At 41.4% G+C, this 25,861-nt stretch overlaps 1 protein-coding gene across 1 annotated transcript in view; it reads right to left on the bottom strand.

Annotated features, from left to right (window-relative positions):
* Positions 1-1,502: 1,502 nt before the first annotated feature.
* PSMB2 (proteasome 20S subunit beta 2) overlaps positions 1,503-25,861 on the bottom strand; it is a 31,359-nt gene continuing 7,000 nt past the window's right edge. The window contains exons 3-6 of the mRNA XM_056557198.1: positions 23,557-23,627; positions 6,278-6,440; positions 2,706-2,755; positions 1,503-1,705 (exon numbers count right to left, since the gene is read on the bottom strand). Coding sequence (XP_056413173.1) covers positions 1,604-1,705; positions 2,706-2,755; positions 6,278-6,440; positions 23,557-23,627 — 386 coding nt within the window. The 3' untranslated portion in view covers positions 1,503-1,603. The remainder of the gene's footprint in view (positions 1,706-2,705; positions 2,756-6,277; positions 6,441-23,556; positions 23,628-25,861) is intronic.

Here is a 25,861-nt window from a genome sequence, read left to right as displayed (position 1 = left end):
TCCTTGGAGCGCAAGTAATTGCCCATTCAGCCAATCATCAGCTGCAGTGGGACATTGCTGTGGGTAGTGATTGGCTGAGCAGGCTGTCACTTGAACTTGTCCAGGACAGTGGGGGCCCAAGCACAAAGGGGACAGGTAACTAGTTGAGGCCCCATACAGGATACCAAAAGGGACCCCATTGCAATCAGACACTTCTAGCCTATCCTGTGGCTAGGGGGACAGGTGCCTTATATATTCAGTTCCCCTGACTCCAGAGTTTTGCAGCTTCAAAAAAGAGACTTTGAACTGTGTGACACATGCATTGTCTAGTTTGTTGGGTGGCTGGTAGCATGCCACCTGTACAAACAGCAAGGAAGGAAAAATTTTTATTAGGATTCAGAAAAACAGGGTCTTCAATTGACACTATCTCCACAATAAAGCCCAAGGCATTCATTGCTGTAGAGTAAAAGCAGTTATTGTAAATCTCACATAAAACTGTGTTCCCGGTCTTAAAAACAGACTGTCAGGTAAGATGCACCTGAAACACTCCTTTTTTCCTTTTGTATTATAACCTGTATACACAGGGAAGAGATTAGTATAGTTAGTGCTGGACAAGCAGGATTTATCAGTGTTTATGTATAAGCGTGAAAGTTTTATTTGGTCTTCAAGCACAAGCATTTTGTACTGAAAAATAAAGACAGGAAAATCCATTTAAGGCTAAGTTTCCACTTATTCCACTTTTTGTTCTGGTAGTTTTTGGAAGTGTATTCAAAAGGAATAGGAAATATAAAGGAAGGACTTACACTTCTCCTTCCTTATGGATCCACTTCTGATTTTGGCTCAAAAACTGCCAGAAAAAAAAACAAGTGGATACTTAACCTACCTTTTACTTTGGAGTCTATGCCTCAGACAATTATTTTGCTACTATTTGACTTGTTCTACAGAGCTAATCTTCCACGCTACTAAAATGAATCAAGTAAGAACAGCCAATGAGAGGTTTGGAGACACTAAAGGCTCACTGATGCACATGGGTAGCTTGCCTGGTCCAAAGAAGAACTTCTAAAGCACAAAATGGTGAGAAAATTGATGCTGGCTATGACTGAAAGCATGCAACAATGGAAGCATGTGGCCTGGTCTGATCAGTCACGTTTTCTTCTACATCATGTTATCAGCTGGGCACATGTGTGTCACTTACATGAGGAAGACAATGCACTATGGGAAAAAGACAAGACAGTGGCAACAGTGTGACTGGACAATGTTCCCAATAAAAATCTTGGGTACTCGCATACACGTGGGTGTTCCTTTCACACATATCTACCTAAATAATGTTGCAGTAAGTATACATTCCTTGATGGCAATGGGATTCTCCCTATTGGTAGAGGCCTAATTCAGCATTATAATGCACCCTACCACTACACAGTTTTTGATAAACCTCCCCCTATATGTTTAATAAATTGGCTTACCCTCGAGCTTTTTTTTAATTTTTTTTTTTTTTTTTTTTTTAAGTAAAAACACTCAGATCATTGTTCTCAGATCCCACACTTAATTGGGAGACTTTATTGAAACAAGTTTTCAAAAGTGGTAGAAATCAAAGTAAAAAACTAACATGATAGAAGAGGAAGGGTTATACACTTGAGGCTGGAATGGACTCCAAGTCATGGATCCCATCTTTATCAATGACCCGCACAGTGAATGAAGGTAGGCTCAGGATAAACCGCTTCTGGAGCTGAAAGAAACCATTAAAAAGAAGGTGTGCGTCAGCAAGCAGCTCCATCAGAAAAGGTGCCAACATAAATGAATGTAAACGTAGTCAGAAACTGGGTTGAAGGGCTAAAATTAGAAAGTTGTTAACAGTGATTTATGCAGGTAAACACAAACATCATGACTAGGTTTGAGAGCTGGAATCGTAAGACAAAGCTCTCAGCAAAGAGTCTTGTGACCCTCAACCAGAAAAAGATATTTATTTTGGTTTAACAGGAAATAAAAGAATAGTATGAAGCACCACATTAACAATATTAGGAATTTCAAAACAACAGACGCCAAAACAGTCCAAAATGTTCAATACTGTATAAACTATAGATTGGTTGTAGTTCTTTTTTATCCAAGTAGACTGGTGATGGACAATCCATCTAAAATGATCTAAAAAAAAAAAAAAAATAGGCTTTTCTTCTCTTTAGCCAGCAATAGATTGTTACGTGAGATTTATTTTATTTTAACAGTGGCTAATGGGTCATTAAAAAATGCACTCTAAGGAGGAGATTTATCAAAACCTGTGAAGAGGAAAAGTTGGCCAGTTGCCCATGGCAACCAATCAGATTGCTTCTTTCATTTTCCAGATGTCTCTTTAAAAATGAATGACGCAATCTGACTGGTTGCTATGGGCAACTGGGCACATTTTCTTTGCACAGGTTTTGATAAATCTCCCCCTAAAAGGCTAGGCTCCCCTTAGATTTGAGCTAATTATTGGCCTTAGGTGATAATCTTTTTTGCTTTTTTTTTTTTTCACAGAGTTGGTTTTACTTCTGGTTTTGGCTTAATTTTTTTTTTTATTAAAACAAGGCTCAAAAAACAACAAAAAACTGTGTGAGACCATAGCCTCGTGGGTCTATAATACGGTTTCCTTTTTATCCTTGCGATGACAGGTTTCTAACTCACAACTGCTATAAGGAAAAAAACTAAAACCTTTTTGTTACATTACCATTGTCTCACCAAGACTTTAAACTTACCTCTGCAACACATTTCTTTATAAGCTCTACTGCCTCTTCCCGGGTGAGATCTATGAAGAAAAAGAAACCTTAATGTCAGAAATAGGGGCAATAGACAGATCTGACAACTTTAATTAGGACTCTGAAGTCTCATCTAAATAGATTGTGTTTCCTGAGGAAAATGTTAGGTTATGTAGTTGTCTCTTTAATAGGGTTACAGGTACCTGTAAAAAGGACTTTACATTTCCCAATCTTTTCCTATGACAAAGGGTTCTAAGGTCAATCCGGTCAATCCCGATTCAGTACTCAATAGTGATAGTCTTGTATGACTGAGGTTCCAAAACTTTTGAAGGTCATATCCACTTTTTATTATCTTTGTGCTAACTGGCAGTGGTATGATTTTACCAAGCTCTAGTAATGCTACGACCTACCTGATGGCACTACAGTACAATGCAGCCTGATGTGCACATGGCACTCCAGCCACTGGTTTGTGGACAATCTACTGAAGTGGTCCCCCAATCAGTGACTAAGAAGCCTTATGTGGCTCTTTATCCCATGTCATTTGGCTTGTCACATGTGTCCTGAGATATGGCCATATGTAGTGGCAAATGACACCTACACATATACTTAATATACTATGTAAATAAGGAACTGATAGGATATAAAAAAAAACCAAAAAAAACAACAACAACAGGAGAGAAACCTTTTGTAAGAAACCACGTTTGTCCCCTTAATTGGGTAATCCAATTTAGGAAACTCTGAAGGGGGGGGCTGAAACCCCCCCACAATCTTCTGCACGGTGTGGAGGTCAACACACCCCATGCATCTCTATAGGAGAGCTGAAGATACAAGAGCACTGTACTCGTGTGTCTCTGGATCTCCTATAGAGATGCATTGTGACACCTGCTCCGTGCACAAGGAGAAAAAGAGCGCCGTGCAGGAGATCAAAGGATAGGGGATTGATTTTCTCAAACCGGAGAACTCCTTTAATATATTACTGCCTTTTTTTTCATGGGAAACAAACATGTTCCATATGTGACAAATTCTCCCAATAACCTAAACACTAATCAATTAGTTCTGATGGGGAGGAAGGCATGACGGAATGCCAGTGTTAGGAGTGTGGGAGGAAAGCACTGTCTTCTAAGAATGGTGAATGATCTCCATGTTCCACCCCAGGCTACCATGAGTGGTTTTATGACTTTACTATCAGCTACATGCTGAGCACTATTAATTAAAGGTACTTTGTTTTTGTTTGTTTTTTGTTTTGTTTTTCAGTAGCTACTAGAAAAGTGGCCCAAACTACTTTGAGTAATAAGGATGCTAGCAGAGGTATCAGGAAAAACTACTTTTAAAAAAAGGTGTCGGAAATACCCATGTCTAAAATTGCATCAGTGTTTGGATTTAGATGGTTCATCAAATACAGTCCGGGTCCAAGACCATCAAACCCAACACTGTTACATTCTGACATGTAACCCTTTACACACTATTCTAATCCCTTCTAGTGCTTAACAAGTAAAACTATGTAAATGCATATTAAAGGGGTACTCCGGCCCTAAGACATCTTATCCCCTATCCAAAGGAGTATCGTGAGGTCACGACTCCGCTCCCGTGTGACATCACGTCCCACCCCCTCAATGCAAGTCTATGGGAGATACTCCGGCCCCGTAGTCGTGAGCCTTCAGATACAAATCGATCATCGCTCTGTGCAGCGGACCCAGGTGGGGGCTGCATGCGAGATTGCAGGGTCCCCTAGTGGCAGGACCCCTGCGATCAGACATCTTATCCCCTATCCTTTGGATAGGGTGATAAGATTTCTTAGAGTCGGAGTACCCCTTTAATATTAAGATACAGGTCTAACTACAGCAAGGCCTGTAACAGCTCTATTATAACCTGCCACTTCATAAACCACTGACTAACACATACATAATAAATAAGGAAATTAAATGCAGTTTTGAGTAATGGAAATAATAAGAAGCAGTAGTCATGCAGCGGTGCAAATGCACATGACAGGAAAATAGGTAATGTTATTTCAGTCATCCAGTGGGTGGTTTTCATTCATAACTCCACTATTAACATATAAGTACCAGGTTTTCCATTCGAGTCAGCGTAGGAACATTTACACAATCCTGAACTGAAAAGACTGACCTCCCATTGGTATCAGTGCAGCGTTTGCAATGAAAGGGTGCTGAAGACAAGCAATGATTGATTGATAGCATGACCTGAGGGACTGGAGAAAACGGGTGTAGGTGATACTAAGGTCCCAGCAGGGGGTACTCAACACCCACACCTTGCTGGGGCACAATGTGTCATCACACTAACGTCTCAGCACTGGCATAACATGCTTGGAGGGCTGCATTGCAAAGCAACCTCTCTAAAGCGACTACTATGCTACCTCTAGGTCCCACATTCCCTCAAGTGACAAACATTAAAAAATTGCTTCAAAACTAACAATCACAAACAGAGATAGAAATCATTCCATTGAAATTGCAATTTTTACCAGAAAAATGAGAGATTGTTTTTACCAAATATCAGTGCAGATTTATCTATGCATTTTCTTGAAAGAATATGACAGTAAGGTTAAACTCCATATTAAGAAGCCCATGCACCATTTCAAACATGTTCAAGAAACTTTTCGGATTAGGGAAAAAATGCCAGGTATGACCTCACATGTCCCCCGTTAACGTGGGGGGAGGCATTAATAAAGCTACCCACGCTTTCATAAGAGAAACCACCTTTTTACCTATACATTGATGTCCCTTACAGTCTGTTGTTGCCAAGCTGCTGACTGTACTATTCCACATGTTAAGAGACATTTCAGCATTACATTTTGTAAGGAAAGTCCAAGGTTTTTAGGCTAGGTTTATATACGTCAGATGTGTCAGGCCCAGTTTTTTTTTTTTTTTTTTTTACTAAACTGTTCACAACTGATGGCATGACTGATGCTTGATGCTCAAAGAGTGCATACATATTTATCAGTCAAACAATCAGTTGCCATCAGTTTGAGCAATTACAGTTTTTCTTTCCTTTTTTTCCCAAGTTTTGTATCACTAGCCCACCAGGATTGGACGATGCCTACCTTGAAAATAAATCAGTGGGGAAAGATAGGCCTAGTCAATCCTAGTGAGCTAGTGGTACAAAACCTGAAAAATAAAATAAAAACAACAAAAAAAACTAATTGGTCAAACCAGGGTGCCTTAGAGAGGGTTCCTACAGCACTAGAACTCCCAGCATGCCCTCTGGGAGCTGCAGTTTTGACAGGTATGCAGCATGGACGTGGGGAACGCAGCAAGATTTGTTCCCCTGTCTGTGCCGATCCTGCGAGTCAAGTCATCCGGCGTCTAAACCGAGACGCCGGATGATTGTGAACGGTCCCATTCAAATGAATGGGATTTGTTCTGGTTTAATTTTCACTCTGCCGCAGCTTTTACAGCGCCAGAGGGAACTGACAACAGACGTATATATGTAAAAGGACCCTTCCATATCCTACTGTCTGTTGTCTCGCACCTTGCATCTTTGAGGCAAAGACCATTCAGATAAATGTTGTACATTTAACAACTTATCGGCACATGTCTAAAACCCATTGGTCATCATACCTGGCTTGTAGTAGCGGTCAAGGATGCTGAGGGTAAGGAAGGCTCCATAGCCATGAGCTGCAAAAGGTGCCTTTGCCAGAGCTGCAAGATAATCCATGTAATACAGGGAAGGTCCATCATGTTCATCATAACCAGCAAGCAGCAAGTTTACATGGTAAGGGGTCTGCAAAGACAAAGAGTAATGTTACAACATGCTATCCAGCCCTGAAGACAGCGCCCCAATGAGCCAAGTGGCTGCCATTCCACCACTAAAGGTAAACCTGCTACAGGACTCCTGATCACAAGGGTCAGACATGATGTGCCACACACAGATTGGGATAAACAGTATTTTGGAACCATTATTTACTTGCACCAAAGTATTCTTTATGGGGGACATCACTGTGTAATCTACAACACATTCACCATGTCTGAACATGACCTTAAAGAAATAACAGATCACCTTATGTATTCTTATACAATTTAGTGGGGTCTGGTACTACAGCTCAGTACCACTAGACATAAAAAGGTCCTTCAATCACTGGTTTACATGGAAAAAAGACCGTTTTGGTGAATCTGCCTTAATCCGAGCTCAGCCCTTTCTAATAGTGCCCTGGAAATGTAGAAGCTGAACGGTGATTGGTTGCTATGTGCAACATATACAGTTTGTCTCAACTTTGATAAATTAATAATGATTAATGATACCGTACAGTGAACGGCGTGAACATTAAAAAAATAAATAAATAGCTGCTTTTTTAATAACATTTTATTCCAAAAAAATGTATAAAAAAAAATATTAAAAAGTTTTATCTAAGCAAATATGGTATCAAAAAGTACAGATCATGGTGCAAAAAATGAGCCTTCATACCGCCGCTTATATGGAAAAATGAAAAAGTTAGAGGTCTTCAAAATAGGGGGATTTTAAACGTACTAATTTGGTTAAAAAGTTTGCGATTTTTTTTTAAGCGTAACAGTAATAGAAAAGTGTATAATCATGGGTATCATTTTAATCGTATTGACCCAAAGAATAAATAACATGTAATTTTTACCGTAAATTGTACAGCGTGAAAACAAAACCTTGCAAAATTGGGATTTTCTTTTTAATTTCCCAACACAAATAGTATTTTTTTGGTAGTGCCATACATTTTATGGTAAAGTGACTGTTGGCATTACAACGGACAACTGGTCGCGCAAAAAACAAGCCCTCATACTAGTCTGTGGATGAAAATATAAGAGTTATGATTTTTTGAAGGCGAGAAGGAAAAAACGAAAATGTAAAAATAAAATTGTCTGAGTATTCCAGGCCAAAATTTTTTTTCATATATCAACTGGCTCCAGAAAGTTAAATAGATTTGTAAATTACTTCTATTAAAAAAATCTTAATCCTTCCAAAAGTTATTAGCTTCTGAAGTTGAGTTGTTGTTTTCTGTCTAACTGGTCTCTGATGACTCGCGTCCTGGGAGCTGTGCAGTTCCTATGGGGATATTCTCCCATCATGCACAGCTCCCGGGACGTGACATCATCATTGAGCAGTTAGACAGAAAACTTCAGAAGCTAATAACTATTGGAAGGATTAAGATTTCTTAATAGAAGTAATTAAGCTTTCCAGAGCCAGTTGATATATATATATAAAAAATGTTTTGGCCTGGAATACCCCTTTAAGGCCCAAATGGGCTGAGTCCTTAAGGTCAGTCCAGTTCTCAGTGCTGAGACCCCCACCGATAGTAACATGTGCCAAAAGTTTATTTAAATGACTGACGCTTTAAACCTTCAATAACAGTCAGCAAATGGCTACTGACATACAGATACACACTTGGTTTGGCCAAGAATGCATGTCTTTCCAATAGGAAGAAAGCCACTACCACTAGACACCTCTGGACGCAACTTATCTCCATTGAAAAGAAAAGGATTAGTTGTTGTAATTCAATGTGAACGAGCCATCTTTCACCATTACCAGTCACCAATTATAAATATACCACCAGTCTTTATTAGCAAAATGGGTTGAAAAGGACAATAAATGTATAGTAAAATGGCACTAGCAGACATAGAAGACATATATGTACAGACCCCTATACTGTACATTGGGACCAAAACTAAATGCAAAAAAAGTGATGTTTAACCCATTTATTATTTTGGTGTTCCACCATTACTAGTCACGGGTAAGTGACCAAACCTCTATAGACAAAATCCTGAGGTCCCTTTGAGTTGGACTACTTTGCTCTTAAAGGGGTACTCCAGTGAAATTTTTTTTATTTTTTTATTAGCTGGTGCTAGAAAGTTAAACAGATTTGTAAATTACTTCTATAACAAGAAAAATCTTAATCCTTCCAATACTTATTAGCTGCTGAATACTACAGAGGAAATTCTTTTCTTTTTGGATATCTTTTCTGTCACGACCACAGTGCTCTCTGCTGACACCCATTTTAGGAACTGTCCAGAGCAGCATATGTTTGCTATGGGGATTTTCTCCTACTCTGGACTCTTAAAGGGGTACTCCGCCCCTAGACATCTTATCCCCTATCCAAAGGATAGGGGATAAGATGTTAGATCGCCGCGGTCCCGCTGCTGGGGACCCCGGGGATCGCTGCTGCAGCACCCCGCTATCATTACTGCGCTATCATTACTTGTGACGTCACGGCCCGCCCCCGTCAATACAAGTCTATGGGAAGGGGCGTGGCGGTCCTCACGCCCCCTGCCATAGACTTGCATTAAGGGGACGGGCCGTGATGTCATGAGGGGCGGAGCCATGACGTCCCCCTGTATCGCCTGTCATTACGCACAGAGCTAACTCGCTCTGTGCAGTAATGATGGCGGGGTGCCGCAGCGGCGATAACCAGGGTCCCCAGCAGCGGGACCGCGGCGAACATCTTATCCCCTATCTTTTGGATAGGGGTTAAGATGCCAGGGGCGGAGTACCCCTTTAAAATGGACAGAGGTGTCAGCAGAGAGCACTGTGCTCGTGACAGAAGAGAAATCCAAAAAGAAAATAATTTCCTCTGCAGCTAATAAGTTCTGGAAGGATTAAGATTTTCTTTTTTTTATGGAAATAATTTACAAATCTGTTTAACTTTCTGGCACCAGTTGATTTAAAAAAAACTGGTGCCAGTTTTCCACTGGAGTCCCCCTTCTTATAGGTAGTAAATGGAACATGCCATCTGTCAACCAATGCAGCTGTAATATTGGGCATATTCACTCACAATGGAAAGATGGCAAGTAACTTGGGAACCATACCTCTATTTTATTTCCACTAAAAATACTAACTGCAATGACCGATCTCCCCATAGATTCTATTAGTGTCACACTAATAAAACAAGGATGTGGATTATGCATACATTAGGGTCTCTTCTTACACTGGCACGTGATAATATGGATGAACTCCCATCCATTAGCTTTAATTAGTTAACAGAATAATGCGGAAAAAGAAGTGAACAAGAACAATTGAATGTGAGAAAGAAATAGGAGGCCAGCATTGGTGTGTGTGAGTAGTGGATGCTAGCCGTGGACTGGGTGCAGCGGGCAGAAGCGGCACAGCTCTGGCCCCGGCTCTTAATTTAATTAGCCTCTCTAACATTTATTTATGCCTACACATCCGAGCCGCAGTCACAATTAACAGGAGGAGGAATGGGGAGGAGGGGGATCTCTCAGTGTTTAAAGAGCGGTGCAGGAGATGTCTCGCTAAAGGTTTGTGCGACTCTCGAGATGCCAGCTTTCTGCATGTGTGAGAAGCTCAGGCATAAATAAAAGGGTGTGAGGCAGTTTTAATTAAACCAATACATCTGTGCCGCTTATCATGTCAGACTTCCTCTTGACACGCTCGGGCACAAGGGATGAACTATTTTACCCATTCTTAACCAGGAACAGCCCAGCGGGAGGTAGCTATCCCCTCCACATTCTGTATCTTACTACAAAACACAAAGGATCAATGCACCCCCCCCCCCCCCCCCCGGCTCATTTTTTCATCGGAAATCACAATATAAATCTTTCCATTTCTATTGGCTGTCATGCTGCATCTGGGAAAGCTGGTTGACTAGCAATATATTTCTATTACAGACAGCCAACAGTGGTCTTACAGCTTTCCGGAATGCTAGCGAAGCAATGATGCATTCTGTAGGATCCATTCTAGGCTATACCCTGGAACAGTGTATTCCAACCAGGGGGCCTCCAGCTCCAGCAAAACTACAACTCCCAGCATGCTCGGACAGCCAAAGGCTGTCCGAGCATGCTGGGAGTTGTAGTTTTGCCACAGCTGGAGGCACCCTGGTTGGGAAACAATACCCTGGAAGATCTGCATTAATAAAAGTGACCAATAGCTAGTGTGTAAGAGCTGTGATAATGGCCATACTGGTTGTTCCATTTCCTAACCCCAGAAAGAAGTTCCCTTTTGCAGACTGGGCACCAGTGTACAAGAAAGATATAGTGGAGCTGGAGAGGGTTCAAAGACGGGCAACAGGATAAGGCTGGGTTCACACTACATTTTCTATCAAAAACCGTATGGGGAAAAAACGGATGGAACTGTATGGGAAAAAGTAAACCGTATACTGTTTTTAAAAGTGCATACAGTTCCGTCAGTTTTTATTTAAAAAAAAAAAAAAAAACATACGTTTTGGAAAATTCTGTCCATTTTTAATGGGAGGGGTCTTGGGTGGGGACTTTAGGATGCAACTGCGTATGTGCAAAGAAAAAACGCATACGGTTTTGCCGTATGGAACCGTATACATGTGCGTTTCCCATTGACGTCCATGTTTAAAAAAAAAAAAGGTATGCGGTTGCAATACGGTTTTAAAACTGGAGTCAAAACCGTGGTCAAACACGGTTTGGAGTACTGTTTAAAAAACGTATTGCAAGCAAACCGTACGCAACCGTATGCATCAGAGTGCATACGGTTTGCAATGCTTTGCCTATGTATACGGCTTTCAACACCGTTCCATACGTTTTCACTAATGAAAACCTATGCGGGAACCGTAGTTGAAAAACGTAGTGTGAACCCAGCCTAATACGGGGAATGGGATAACTACAGACCCAGGAAGGTCAGAATTAGGGTTATTTAGTTTAGAAAAAAGAAGGCTTAGGGTGCATGCACACCATGTTTTTGCTATCCAGTTCCCGTATACAGTTTTCCTTCAAAAACCATACTAAAACGTATTGAAAACCGGATGTATTGACTTAACATTGCAAACCGCATTGCAAACGCATCATACGGTTATGTCCGTTTTGCGACTTTTACGGTTGGGCCCGGTTTTTCAGCCGTGTTCGCAACCGGAGTATACAGCGTTTTTAGGTCCGGTTGATCAACCGTATCCTAACCGGATACGTTTTTATTAACATGGAAGTCAATGAGAACCGGACTAAACCGTATGAGTGTACGGTTGCATCAGTTTTAATCCCTCCGTTTTTATTATTGTACATGCGCAATGCAAGCCGAAAACACCACCCACCTTCTAGAATGTTCTTTCTGGAAAAACTATTTAAAAACAAGGCGAACATTGACAGACGTATACTTTTTTTAGGGTGAAAACTGATACAGCCGGATTAAACCGTACTTCACGATTCAAACCGTATACAGGTTGATCTATGTGCACAAGGTTTAATACGGTTGAGTCCGGTTTTTGCCTATCCGTTTTTTTACAAAAAACCTGATACGGGAACTAGATAGCAAAAACGTGGTGTGCATGCACCCTTAGGGGCGACCTAATAACTATGTATAAATAGATCAGGGGGCAGTACAGAGATCTCTCCCATGATCTATTTATACCCAGGACTGTATCTATAACAAGGGGGCATCCTCTACGTTTGGAGGAAAGAAGGTTTCTACACCAGCACAGACGGGGGTTCTTTACTGTAAGAGCAGTGAGACTGTGGAATTCTCTGCCAGAAGAGATGGTCATGGTGAACTCTGAATTTAAAAAGGGGTCTGGATGCATTTTTGGAGAGTAATAACATCGCTGGTTATGTATACTAGATTTATAGGGACAGAACATTGATCCAGGGATTTATTCTGACTGCCATATTTGGAGTCGGGAAGGAATTTTTACCTCTAGTAAGAGGGTTTTTTGCTTTCCTCTGGATAAACTCAGTAGGGACTCATTAGGGCTATAGGTTGAACTTGATGGACTCTGGTCTTTTTTCAACCTTATGAACTATGTTACTAGTGCTGACAGACCAGACTTCTCTTATCCTCATTTTTTTTGCAGTGCTTTATAAAAATATAACAATTAGGGAGGAGATATATCAAAACCTGTCCAGAGGAAAAATTGCCGAGTTGCCCATAGCAACCAATCAGATCGCTTCTTTCATTTTGCAGAGGCCTTGTTAAAAATGAAAGAAGTGATCTGATTGGTTGCTATGGGCAACTCAGCAACTTCCCCTGGACAGGTTTTGATAAATCTCCCCCTATGTTATCAAAAAATATTTCTCCGAAAAGCAAAGTAGATATAGATTTTAATATATTGTCATTGTCTCAGACAAGTTCAGTCATTTCACTGATCAATGGCTGGGACATATTCTGCCCTCCTAAATAGCACGAAGAGATATGCATGTCACTAAGGGTATGTTCACACTGAAGGTTTGGAGAGGAATTTCTGCAAGTAATTCTGCTCGCTTATTCCTCTACAATTCATTCAGCAGTGAAAAACCCAATATTATGTAATTACATTCCTGCTCCTCAGTTCACACTGAGATATTTCCGCTAGCGGAATTCTGTCACTGAATTCCGTTCTGCATGAAGAATGAACATGTTCTTTCTTCCTGCGGAATTTGAATCCTAACCCCATAGAACTCAATGTAAATTTTTTTTTCAGTCCGCCACACTTCCGCACGGAAATTGCGGGGAATTCCCGTGGAATTTGCGCAAAAAAAATAATTTTTTAATAATGTCTCCTATGCCGCACTGAATTCCACACTGATTTCTGTGCGGAATTCCGCACAGATTCCGTGCAGAAAAAAAAAATAGTCATTTTTAAGCAGATTTTTCAGCGAGAATTCCGCACAAATATTAATCAGTGTGAACATACCCTAAGGGAAAATAGGTCAGATTTACAGACCTATGGAAACACCCGTTCGTACACACATCCAATTTGATGTAAACTATCCCTTTAGTTTGGCTACAATATTGTGTTTTCTGATTCAGCAAAGTGTGACATTCCACAGAGTTCTCAGCTCCGGGGGGGCACGGTGGTGACAAGACACTAAAACATGCCGTACAGTGAGACCGCACAGGGGTGGTGACTGACAGTGGCGAGACATCTGGCGGAAGGAAACATAACAGTAACAAACGTGGGGAAAGAAAGAGAGGATGGGAAGAAACCAGAACAGCAGGGCAAGTGATACACAGGGGCGGGTATATAGTGCCAATGTTATTGAACCTTGGTGAAAGTTGGCACATTACTACCTCATTGCTAATACAATGTAAAACGCATAGGGTTTCAGTGCACTTGCTGCACATGCACATATGGAATAAATAACATGCATTGTGGATGACTTATAAAAATCATTGTAAAATTATGAAAAAACTAACAGAATCCAAGAAGTAACAGTTAACATGCAGCAACCGCAGGAAGTTCTCTTTTTGAAGTGCTGGTTTATGATCCTGACCCAGAAGTAAAGTGATATACGTACACTTTTTTGACTATTGTCAACATCCGGGGATATGTTTCGGACTGTAGTAATTTCAATAATGCTATGGCTTAAAAGGGTCCATAGTGTTAATAGAAGCTGCCGACAGCCAGGATGCAACATGCAGGGGTCCGAGGGTAAGGCTAGAGAACAGTATTCAAGACCAATAGGATAACCGAAAAGACACCAAATCGACAATAGGAAACGTCCTTTCAACTTCCTATTACTGTCTAGATCAGTGGTCTTCAACCTGCGGACCTCCAGATGTTGCAAAACTACAACTCCCAGCATGCCCGGAAAGCCAACGGCTGTCCGGGCATGCTGAGAGTTGTAGTTTTGCAACATCTGGAGGTCCGCAGGATGAAGACCACTGATCTAGATCCTATTTCAATATGTATTTTAAAATGATCTGGTAAGAAGAGGGGAGAAAAACAGTAAGACACATTGGATCTATGGAACCTTACAATGGATTAACCGATTGAAGAAGACTTTATAAGGATTTGGTTTTTAAATTTTCTTCTTTCTTGGAATTAAAAGTGGTGTGCGCTGGAGAGGTAATGTGCATAAAGTATATTTGTTGGATTTATGGATGATGTTTTTGAAGTCTTTGTTAAATGCACTTAAAAAAAAATAAAAATTCAAGAGACTTCAAGATCGAAAACAAATCAACCCCCCACAAAAAAAAAAAAAAAATGCACATGTTCACTTTCTAAAAAGAGAATTAATTTAACATCTTGCAGATAAATGCAATCAGTATCTAAATAATTACTCACATTATACAATGTCTGTATGGTTATATAGGAGCTTTTAATTTTATATGGAGACCCCTGGGGAAAAAAAAAAAAAAAAAAAAAGAGGTCTGCACGCGAGTGCATTCTGCTGATGTGACGACTCCTCTGCGCTCAGCAGGTACTCGCTGCTTAGCACATCTGTGTTGAAGAGTGAGATCGCAACACTGTCTCAGTTTCAGATCCCCCAGAGAGAGACACATAGGGGCTGGGGAGTTTATACCTGCGATTCTGTAACTGTGTCAGCATTGGTTAAAAAGACAAATATCCAAACTATAACATTAGATGTACAAAATAGAGCCAAGCTCAATGAGAATACACCAGAGCGGCTTGAAAACCGAGTGGGTTATGGAGTTAGAACAAATATAGATTATATCTATGTTAATATATATCTTAAACCCTTGGGGACGGAGCCCATTATGACCCTAAGGATGGGAGCATTTTTTGCAAATCTGACCTCTATCACTTTATGCATTAATAAATTTGATTCAGAGATTGTTTTTTCGTGACATACTCTACTTCATGTTAGTGGTAAATTTACATTGATACTTGCATCATTTCTTGGTGAAAAATTCTAAAATTTCAGGAAAAATTTGAAAATTTTGCATTTTTCTAACTATGAAGCTCTCTGCTTGTAAGGAAAAGGGACATGTCAAATAAATCATACATTGATTCACATATACAATATGTCTACTTTATGATGCATCATAAAGTTGACATGTTTTTACTTTTTGAAGACATCAGTTGTCTTCAAAGTAAAGCAGCAATTTTCCAAAATCTGATTTTTTTCAGGGACACGTTAAGTTTAGAAGTGAATTTGAGGATCTTTATGTTGGCAATCCCCTATAATGGACCCCATTATGAAAACTGCACCCCTCAAAGTATTCAAAATGACATTCAAAAAGTTTGTTAACCCTTTAGGCGTTTCACAGGAATAGCAGCGAAATGGAGGAGAAAAATCAAAATCTCAATTTTTTACACTAACATGTTATTGTAGCCCAATTTTTTTCATTATTACATGGGGTAAAAGGTAAAAAGGCCCCCAAAAACTTGTAATTCATTTTCTCTCGAGTAAGGAAATACCTCATATGTGGATGTGAAGTGTTCTGTGGGTGCACTAGAGGGCTCAGAAGGGAAGGAGTGACAATGGCATTTTGGAGAGCGAATTTTGCTGAAATGGTTTTTGGGCGGCATGTCGCATTCAGGAAGCCCCCATGATGCCAAAAGAGTAATAAAAAAAAAAAAAAAAAAAAAAAAAAAAAAAAAACACATGGCACACTATCTTGGGAACTACACCCCTCAAGGAACGTAACAAGGGGTAAATTGAGTCTTTATACCCCACAGGTGATTGACGAACTTTGGTTAAAGTGGACGTGAAAATGAAAAATTAGATTTTTAACACTAAAAATGCTGGTGTTACCCCCAAACGTTTCATTTTCACAAGGAGTAAATGCCCCCCCAAATGTGTAACCCATTTCTCTCGAGTAAGGAAATACCTCATATGTGGATGTAAAGTGCTCTGTGGGTGCACTAGAGGGCTCAGAAGGGAAGGAGCGCCATTGGGCTTTTGGAGAGCGAATTTTGCTGAAATGGTTTTTGGGGGGCATGTCGCATTTAGGAAGCCCCCATAAAGCCAGATAAAATAAAATAAAAAACACATGGCATACTATTTTGGAAACTACACCCCTCAGGGAACGTAACAAGGGGTACAGTGAGCCTTAACACCCCACAGGTGATTGAAAAACTTTCATTAAAGTAGGACATAAAAAAAATAAAAAATAAAATGGTCTCAATAAAATGCTGCTGTTACCCAAAATTTTTCATTTTCACAAGGGGTAATAGAAGAAAAAGCCCCCAAAAATGTGTAACCCCATTTCTCCCGAGTATGGAAATACCCCATTAGTGGATGTAATGTGCTCTGTGAGCAAACTACAACGCTCAGAAGAGAAGGAGCGCCACTGGGCTTTTGGAGAGAGAATTTGGTTGGAATGGAAGTCGGGGGCCAAGTGCATTTACAAAGCCCCCCCCCCCCCCCCCGTGGTGCCAGAACAGTGGACCCCCCACATGTGACCCCATTTTGGAAACTACACCCCTCACTGAATTTTATAAGGGGTGCAGTGAGCATTTACACCCCACTGGCGTTTGACAGATCTTTGGAACAGTGGGCTGTGCAAATGAAAATTAGAATTTTTCATTTTTACGGACGACTGTTCAAAAAATCTGTCAGACACCTGTGAAGTGTAAATGCTCACTGTACCCCTTATTACATTACGTGAGGGGTGTAGTTGCCAAGATGGGGTCCATTGGCACCATGGGGGCTTTGTAAACACACATTGCCTTCAATTCCAGCCTAATTCTCTCTCCAAAAGCCCAATGGCGCTCCTTCTCTTCTGAGCATTGTAGTGCGCCAGCTGAGCACTTTACATCCACATATGAGGTATTTCCATACTCAGAAGAAATGGGGTTACAAATTTTGGGAGGCTTTTTTCCTATTACCCCTTGTGAAAATGAAAAATTTGGGGTAACCCCATTTCAGGGAAAATTTCAAGTCGAACTTTAACGAAAATTTGTCAAACAACTGTGGGGTGTTAAGGCTCACTATATCCCTTGTTACGTTCCGTGAGGGGTGTAGTTTCCGAAATGGGGTCACATGTGGGTGTTTTTTTTTTGTGTTTATGTCAAAACCGCTGTAACGATCAGCCACCTCTGTGCAAATCACCAATTTAGGCCTCAAATATACATGGCGCTCTCTCATTCCTGAGCCATGTAGTTCGTCCGTAGAGTATCTTACACCCACATATTGGGTATTTCCATACTTGGAAGAAATTGCGTTAGAAATTTTGGGGGTCTTTTTCTCCTTTTACCTCTTGTGAAAATGAAAAGTATGGGGCAACACCAGCATGTTAGTGTAAAAATTTTACTTTTTTTTTTCTTTACATAAGGGGTAAAAGGAGAAAACTCCCCAAAATTTGTAACGCAATTTCACCTGAGTACAGAAATACCCCATATGTGGCACTAAGCTGTTGCCTTGAAATGCAACAGGGCTCCGCAGTTAGCTAGTGCCATCCTAAATTAGGAATTTGCAATAGGAGCGGACCCGGATACAAGGATGGGGCTTGTCTCCACCAAAACCCTACGGCAGCGTTTCTCAAACAGGGTGCCTCCAGCTGTTAAAAGACTCCTAGCCTGCCAGGACAGTCAATGTCTGTCCAGCAATACTGGGAAACATTGCTGTACGACACGTTTTCATTTTTATTGGGGGGGGGGGGGGGGGGGGGGGGGTAGTGTAAGGTGGTGTATATGTAGCGTTTTACCCTTCATTATGTGTTAGTGTAGTGTTTTTAGGGTACATTCACACAGGCAAGGGTTCACAGTGAGTTTTCCGCTGGGAGTTTGAGCTGCGGCGGAAAATTTTCCGCAGCTCAAACTTGTAGCAGGAAACCCACTGTAAACCCGCCCGTGTGAATGTACCCTGGGGGGATGCCCCAAACCCTCAGCTGTTGCAAACCTACAACTCCCAGAATGCACTGGTGGTGGGGAACCACTGAGTTAGGCTGGGTTCACACCACGTTTTGTTAAATACGCCTCCCGTATATGGTTGGGAGGAGGGGGGGCGGGGCTTACTCGCGGCGCCCGCACTCAGCTGTATTCGGGAACCGTATTTAATGTATGTCTATGAGCCGACCGGAGTGAACCGCAGCCTCCGGTCGGCTTCGTTTTCGGCCGTATGCGGTTTCCCGACCGCAGGCAAAAACGTGGTCGACCACGTTTTTGCCTGTGGTCGGGAAACCGCATACGGCCGAAAACGAGTGCGGGCGCCGCGATTAAGCCCCCCCCCTCCTCCCAACCGTATACGGGAGCCGTATTTAAGAAAACGTTGTGTGAACCCAGCCTTAGGAAACAGACTCTAGCTCAGTGATTCCAAACAGTGTGCCTCCAGCTGTTGCAAAACTACAACTCCCAGCATGCACTGATAGCCGAAAGGCATGCTAGGAGTTGTAGTTATGTAACAACTGGGGAAGAAGATCGCTAAGTAGTGGTCTCCAAACTGTAGACCTCCAGATGTTGCAAAACTACAACTCCAAGCATGCCCAGACTGTCCAGGCATGCTGGAAGTTGTAGTTCTGCAAAATATGAAGGGCCAGATATTGCAGAACTACACGCCCAGCATCCTTGACTGTCTGGGCATGCTGGGAATTGCAGTTTTACAACATCTGGAGGGCTACAGTTTGGAGACCACGATATAGTGGTCTCCAAACTGTGCCACTTCAGATGTTGCAAAACTACTACTCCCATCATGTCCAGAAAGTCAGTGCATGCTGAAATCTGTAGTTTTGCAACATCTGGAGGACCACAGTTTAGAGACCACCACACAGTGGTCTCCAAACTGTAGTCCTCCAGATGTTGCAGAACTACAACTCCCAGCATGCCAAGACAATCTTTGGATGTCTAGGCATGCTGGGAGTTGTAGTTTTGCAACTTTTAGAAGGCCACAGTGAAGATCACTTACCAGCGATCTTCACTGCAGCCTTCTCCACCGCTGCACTTTACGGCCCCACTCCTCCTGCCGCTGTTCCGGTAAGCAGCCCATGGCCCCCCGCCCCCTTCTTGCCGCATTCGCTCTACACACAAACTATATTTTTATATTTTATATAAATTATATTTTTTATATATATATATATATATATATATATATATATATATATATATATATATATATATATATAATGCATATTGCTTTACAAACTGTTATGGCATGTTTGATCCTGTATGTACAGAGATATTTTTTTGCCACAATCATTGCTTCAAGGGGAGAATACCCCAACACATAAAGCATCTGACTGAGCATAATACAGCAGTATATGGCACCAGGAGTGAGCTCCATGCAACACTGTTCATCCCCCTATCACCAATACTACAATGGAGCAAAAAAGAATTTAGTCAGACACCAATTGTGCAAGTTCTCCCACTTAAAAAGATGAGAGAGGCCTGTCATTTTCATCATAGGTATACCTCAACTATGAGAGACATACCGTATATACTCGAGTATTAGCCGTTCCGAATATCAGCAGAGCCCCCTAATTTCACCCCAAAAACCCAGGAAAACGTATTGACTCGAGTATAAGCCTAGGGTGGGAAATACATCATCCCGCCCTCCTCTCATCATCCCAACTCCCACTGTCATCATCCAGACTCCCCCCCCCCCCCGTCATCATCCAGACCCCCTCATCCCCCCATTATACAGATCCCCCTTGGCCCCCATATAATTATCCAGATCCCCCTCATACCCCCCTGTCATCATCTAGACCCCCCTCTATCGTTGTCTACTCACCTCCCCAGTTGCAGCTCTGTTAGTCCTTCCCTATCAGCCGTCCAACATTGCTGTAGGGACCGTCTGACTTCTAGTGGGGAGGGTGAGCTGCTTTGGGCAATCCATCTTGACCGAGAGGCCCATTTCTCTGCTGCGGGCTGGCCCTGGACTAGTGACGCTGCATTGATGACGACGCGTAGGGACGCCCCTGACGTCTGCTGCGCACGGACGTCCCTGCACGGCAGTGTCAATGCAGAGTCACTAGTCCAGGGCCGGGCCAGAGAAGAGGGCCTCTCTGTCAAGATGGAGGGCCCGGACAGGCTCACCCTCCCCACTGGAAGTCAGACGGTCCCTGCACGACAGCGTCACTAGTACAGGGCCGGCCCGGAGAAGAGGGCCTCCTTGTCAAGATGGACGGCCAGGACCGGCTCACCACTGGAAGTCGGACGGTCCCGGCAGCATAGATGGGCAACAATGGACGGCCCGGCCCATCCCCTTGCCACCGGTATGCCTGCGATTTCCCCCCCCCCCCCCCCGCCCCTAATCACTCGAGTATAAGCAGAGGGGGACGTTTTTGGCATGAAAAAATTCGGCTTATAATCGAGTATATAAGGTAATGCGAAAAAAAATCCATAAAATCACATTGTCTGATTTTATTTGTAAATTATGGTGGAAAATAAGTATTTGGTCAATAACAAAAGTCCATCTCAATACTTTGTTATATACCCTTTGTTGGCAATGACAGAGGTCAAATGTATTCTGTAAGTCTTCACAAAGTTTTCACACACTGTTGCTGGTATTTTGGCCCATTCCTCCATGCAGCTCTCCTCTAGAGCAGTGATGTTTTGGGGCTGTCACTGGGCAAAATGGACTTTTAACTCTCTCCAAAGTTTTTCTATGGGGTTGAGATCTGGAGACTGGCTAGGCCACTCCAGGACCTTGAAATGCTTCTTACAAAGCCACTCTGTTGTCCAGGCAGTGTGTTTGAGATCATTGTCAGGCTGAAAGACCCAGCCACATTTCATCTTCAGTGCCTTTGCTGATGGAAAGAGGTTTTCAGAATTGGGGTTATTTAGTTTAGAAAAAAAAGAAGGCTTAAGGGCGACCTAATAACTATGTATAAATATATCAGGGGACAATACAGAGATCTCACGCATGATCTATTTATATCCAGGACTGTATTCATAACAAGGGGGCATCCTCTACGACTTGAAGAAAGAAGGTTTCTACAAAAGCATAGATGGGGGGTTATTTACTGTAAGAGCAGTGAGACTATGGAACTCTCTGCCAGAGGAGGTGATCATGGTAAACTCAGTAAAAGAGTTCAAAAGAGGTCTGGATGCATTTTTGGAGAGTAATAACATCGCTGGTTATGTATACTAGATTTATAGGGACAGAACGTTGATCCAGGGATTTATTCTGACTGACTGCGGAAAGGAATTTTTACATCTAGTATGAGGTTTTTTTGCCTTCTTCTGGATCAACTCAGTTTTGTTTCTGGTGTCCTTTGACAGCTCTTTGGTCTTGGCAATAGTGTAGTTTGGAGTGTGACTGAGGTTGTGGACAGGTGTCTTTTACAGTGATAACAAGTTCAAACAGGTGCCATTAATACAGGTAACAAGTGGAGGACAGAGGAGACTCTTAAAGAAGAAGTTACAGGTCTGTGAGAGCCAGAAATCTTGCTTGTTTGTAGGTGACCAAATACTTATTTTCCACCATAATTTGCAAATAAATTCAGACAATGTGATTTTATGATTTTTTTTTCTCATTATGTCTCTCATAGTTGAGGTTAGGGCTATATTGCAAAAGCAATCAAATCGCGATTTTTGCGATATAGCAATACGGCCCCCAGGGAAAACTTGCGATAAAGAAGAGGGGATAAAAAAAAGGTTAAGTATACATCACATAAAAAAATATACATTATTAGGTATCCACAAGTAATCTAAATAATTAATTAAAAAAGAAAAAAAAAAAAAGGAACTTTTATAATTTTACAGAGATCAGCAAAAAAAGGTATGCTAAATTTTCTCTCTCCTATCACCTATGCTGGGATAGGAAGCTCCCTTTACATTTCTGCTGCATAAAACAAGACCTCATACTGCCATAATATATCTTAAATAATAAATAATTGTTGCTTATTAAGGCCTTTTCGTTAAAGGATTAAAATGTAAGGCGACCGCTATGGTCAATTATTGGCTTAAGTGGTCATAGGTAGGAGGATTGATAAGGTGAATACCGCTTTAAAAATTATTTCACACCATTTTGAGCAATGTTTTGAAAAAAATAAATGTAAGTGGCCAGAAAACTCCTATAATCGTAATAAAAGCACACCTGTGACTCCAAGGTAAAGCTTTACTTTAAAATAAGGGTACATGGTGACACTCTCCAATTTGAGAAGGGGTGGCAAGTGATTGTCCACTGAAGTTGCATTACATTTTATCACCAATCACAGGTTAGTATGTTGCCCTTCAGTGGAACTGAACAGGAGAAATGGCTTATCAAGTTAAAAGGACCTGTGGCTTAGGCTTTATGGGTTCCATGTATGAAGCATGCCAATACATATGAATTACACCCCCCCCCCACCCCACACAGTCCAAAATAAATACAACAAAAAAGGTTTATTTAAATAAAAAAAATACTGCATTTCACCAGCCTAGTTCCATAGTTCTAAATGCCCTATACTTTCCTGCAGATTATTGTCTCGTGTACAGAGGTCACCAGGCAGAGAAGGTGATATAGTTTCAATGTAAGCAGCTATAAAGTGCTGTGTCAGTGATTGTCTAGTTATAACAGCAGGAACCAAGAACACTATGTGATCTTTAACAATAGTTTACACACCCCACTCCCTCCCAGGCATCACCATCTGCAGCGGCACAGAGCTGCATCTCCGGCATGCAAACACATCTGCCTCTACCAGTGTCCCCTACTGAGCTGCCCATCTGGAACAGGTGGGGCGAGTGTGGGCACAGTGGAGAGAGAGGGGCAAAACTGGTCCCATAGAGGGACAGGGGGAGGAAGCAATGCCTATGAATAAAGGAGAGGAGATGGAACGTGGCACCATGTCACATCCTGCTAAATGTGTTTGCCAAAACGTGTGTTCAATTACCCTCGTTAGAAATATTAACGTTACGTGTTCATCGCAAATGGATTTCAACACTTTGGAGACAGGATACTTAAAGATCACAGCTTTACCTGTGCCATCTGCTTCTTGGGGTCATGTGAGCGCCACAATAACATTATACAGTAGCTACATAACACTGCGAGAGGGCACACAAGAGAAATGCTGTTCTCTACCAAAACAGGGGCCTGGCTATGGAGAGGAGATAAAGCTCTATCGAAAACATTTAACCGAAAATTACAGAAATGGCTAAAGGAAAAACTGACAAAAGATGAATCACTATAAAAAAAACTGTAAATGTGTGTAAACTTATGAACCTTTTTTTTAAGCTTAGAATACCAATTTAAGTATTTACAATGTTACCCAACATTTATTACAACTGTAAAACGCTGCACATGGTTCTTCACATTTTCCAGTTTTTTCCTTCTAATTTTGGGATTCACAGAGATAGATCATAAAATCCTTGGTAACTCACCCTACTTCTTAGATAGTCAGCTAGGTTTCTGCGTGTGAAGTTTGCAGCTGCTGAAGGAGACAATTCATAGCCTACGACAAAAAAAAAAAAAAAGGTTTTCAACATGACTGGTAATTTTCAAGTAAAAAATGTAGATTTTACTGTCATTAAAAGAAGTACTCCAGGATGCAACTTTTTTTTTTTTTTTTTTTTTACTTGCCTATAATGCCTACATTAACCCCTTAAGGACCAGGCCCATCCAAAGGATAGGGGATAAGATGTCTGATCGCGGGGGTCCTGCTGCTGGGGACCCCTGCAATATAGCATGTGGCACCCACCTGTTTCTTGTCCAGAAGCGCTGGAGGGTCTGGGAAGGGAAGTCCGTGACATGACTCCGCCCCCGTGTGACGTCACACCCCGTCCCCTCAATGCAAGTCTATGGGAGGGAGCGTGACGGCCCCTCTTATAGACTTGCATTGAGGGGACGGGCGTAACGTCACACGGGGGCAGAGTCATGACGTCATGGACTTCCGTTATCGTGGTCGCGACCCAGACCCTCCAGCGCTTCCGGACAAGAAACAGGTGGGTGCCGCATGCTATATTGCGGGGGTCCCCAGTGGCGGGACCCCCGCGATCAGACATCTTATCCCCTATCCTTTGGATAGGGGATAAGATGTCTAGGGGTGGAGTACCCCTTTAAGGACAAGACCAATTTTATTTTAGCATTTTCGTTTTTTCTTTTCTTTTATATTTCAATCCACAGACCCATATGAGGGCTTGTTTTTTGCGTCACCAATTGTACTTTGTAATGACATCACTAATTTCACCATAAAATGTACGGCCCAACCAAACAAATATTATTTATGTGGGAAAATTGAAAAGAAAAACACAATTTAGCAAATTTTGGAAGGTTTTGTTTTCACGCTGTACAATTTATGGTAAAAATGACATGTTTTCTTTATTCTGTGGGTCAATACGATTAAAATGATCCCCATGTTATATGCTTTTCTATAATTGTACCGCTTAAAAAAAAAAAATCTCAAACCATTTTAACAAAATTAGTATATTTAAATTGCCCTATTTTGACCACCTATAACTTTCTAATTTTTCCGTATATGGGGCAGTATGAGGGCTCATTATTTGCGCCATGATCTGTAGTTTTTATCAGTACCACTTTTTCCTAGGTTTGACTTTTTAGAAATTTTTTATAAAATGTTTTTGGGAATAAAATGTGACAAAAAAAAAAAAAAAAAAAAAAAAAGGTGCGATTTTGGACTTTTTTATGTTTACGCCGTTCACCGTACGGGATAATTTACAATATATTTTAATAGCTCAGACTTTTATGCACGCGGCGATACCAAATACGTGTATTATTTTTTTAAAGCTTTTTTGGGGGAATAATGGGAAAAACTGACGTTTAAATTTTTTATTGAGGGAGGGGATTTTTCACTTTTTTATATAATGTAAATTCATTCTAGTACTTTTTAAAAATAAGAACCTGTACATGGCAGTAGTAAAGGATCCTCTACTGTACTATCTACTGTAAAATGTGCCAAAATTCTGTCTCGGGAGCGGGAATTCTGTTGCACATATAAACACTTCAAAAATGTATGTACCTCATTACACGCTTTTCTAAACTGTTTAGAAGAGGGGGATATTACCAATTGCTTTGACAAATAAATAAATAAAAATACTCAAAAACAGGTAAAATTGTGTAAGTCTTGCCAGATGTGAGCACCACTGCACACATTGGGGGAGATTTATCAAACCCTGAAAAGTTGCCCAGTTGCCCATAGCAACCAATCAGATCGCTACTTTCATTATGCAGAGGCCTTGTTAAAAATGAAAGCAGCAAGGTGATTGGTTGCTATGGGCAACCGGGTAACTTTTCTTTTGGACAGGTTTTGATAAATATCCCCCATTGTCTTTTCTAAATTTATGCTACATTTTAGAAAGGATTGGTAAATCTGCCTCATTCAGAAAATTATGACTTATGCACAACAGTAAATAATTTATTCACAGGATAGATAATAAATGTATGATCGGTTGGGGCATGGCTGCTGGGACCCTGACCAATCATGAGAATAACAACGCCTGAGACCTGTTTGACTGCCATATTATTTAATATCTATAGGACAGACAGATATCCGAATAGAACACTTGTACATCCCACAGGAAGTGAAGGTGGAGTGGTCACACAAGTAGATTACCACTCCATTTCCACGGGGACTAAGGGATTGTCGTTCTTATGATCTGTGGGAGTCCTTGGTGTCAGACCCTAAGAAATCCAGTGGACAGGTAGTAAAAGTTGTGGGTGGGTAAACCC

Source organism: Hyla sarda, chromosome 2, assembly GCF_029499605.1.
Source record: "Hyla sarda isolate aHylSar1 chromosome 2, aHylSar1.hap1, whole genome shotgun sequence".
NCBI lineage: Eukaryota > Metazoa > Chordata > Amphibia > Anura > Hylidae > Hyla > Hyla sarda.
This window is presented reverse-complemented; position numbering and strand designations above follow the sequence as displayed.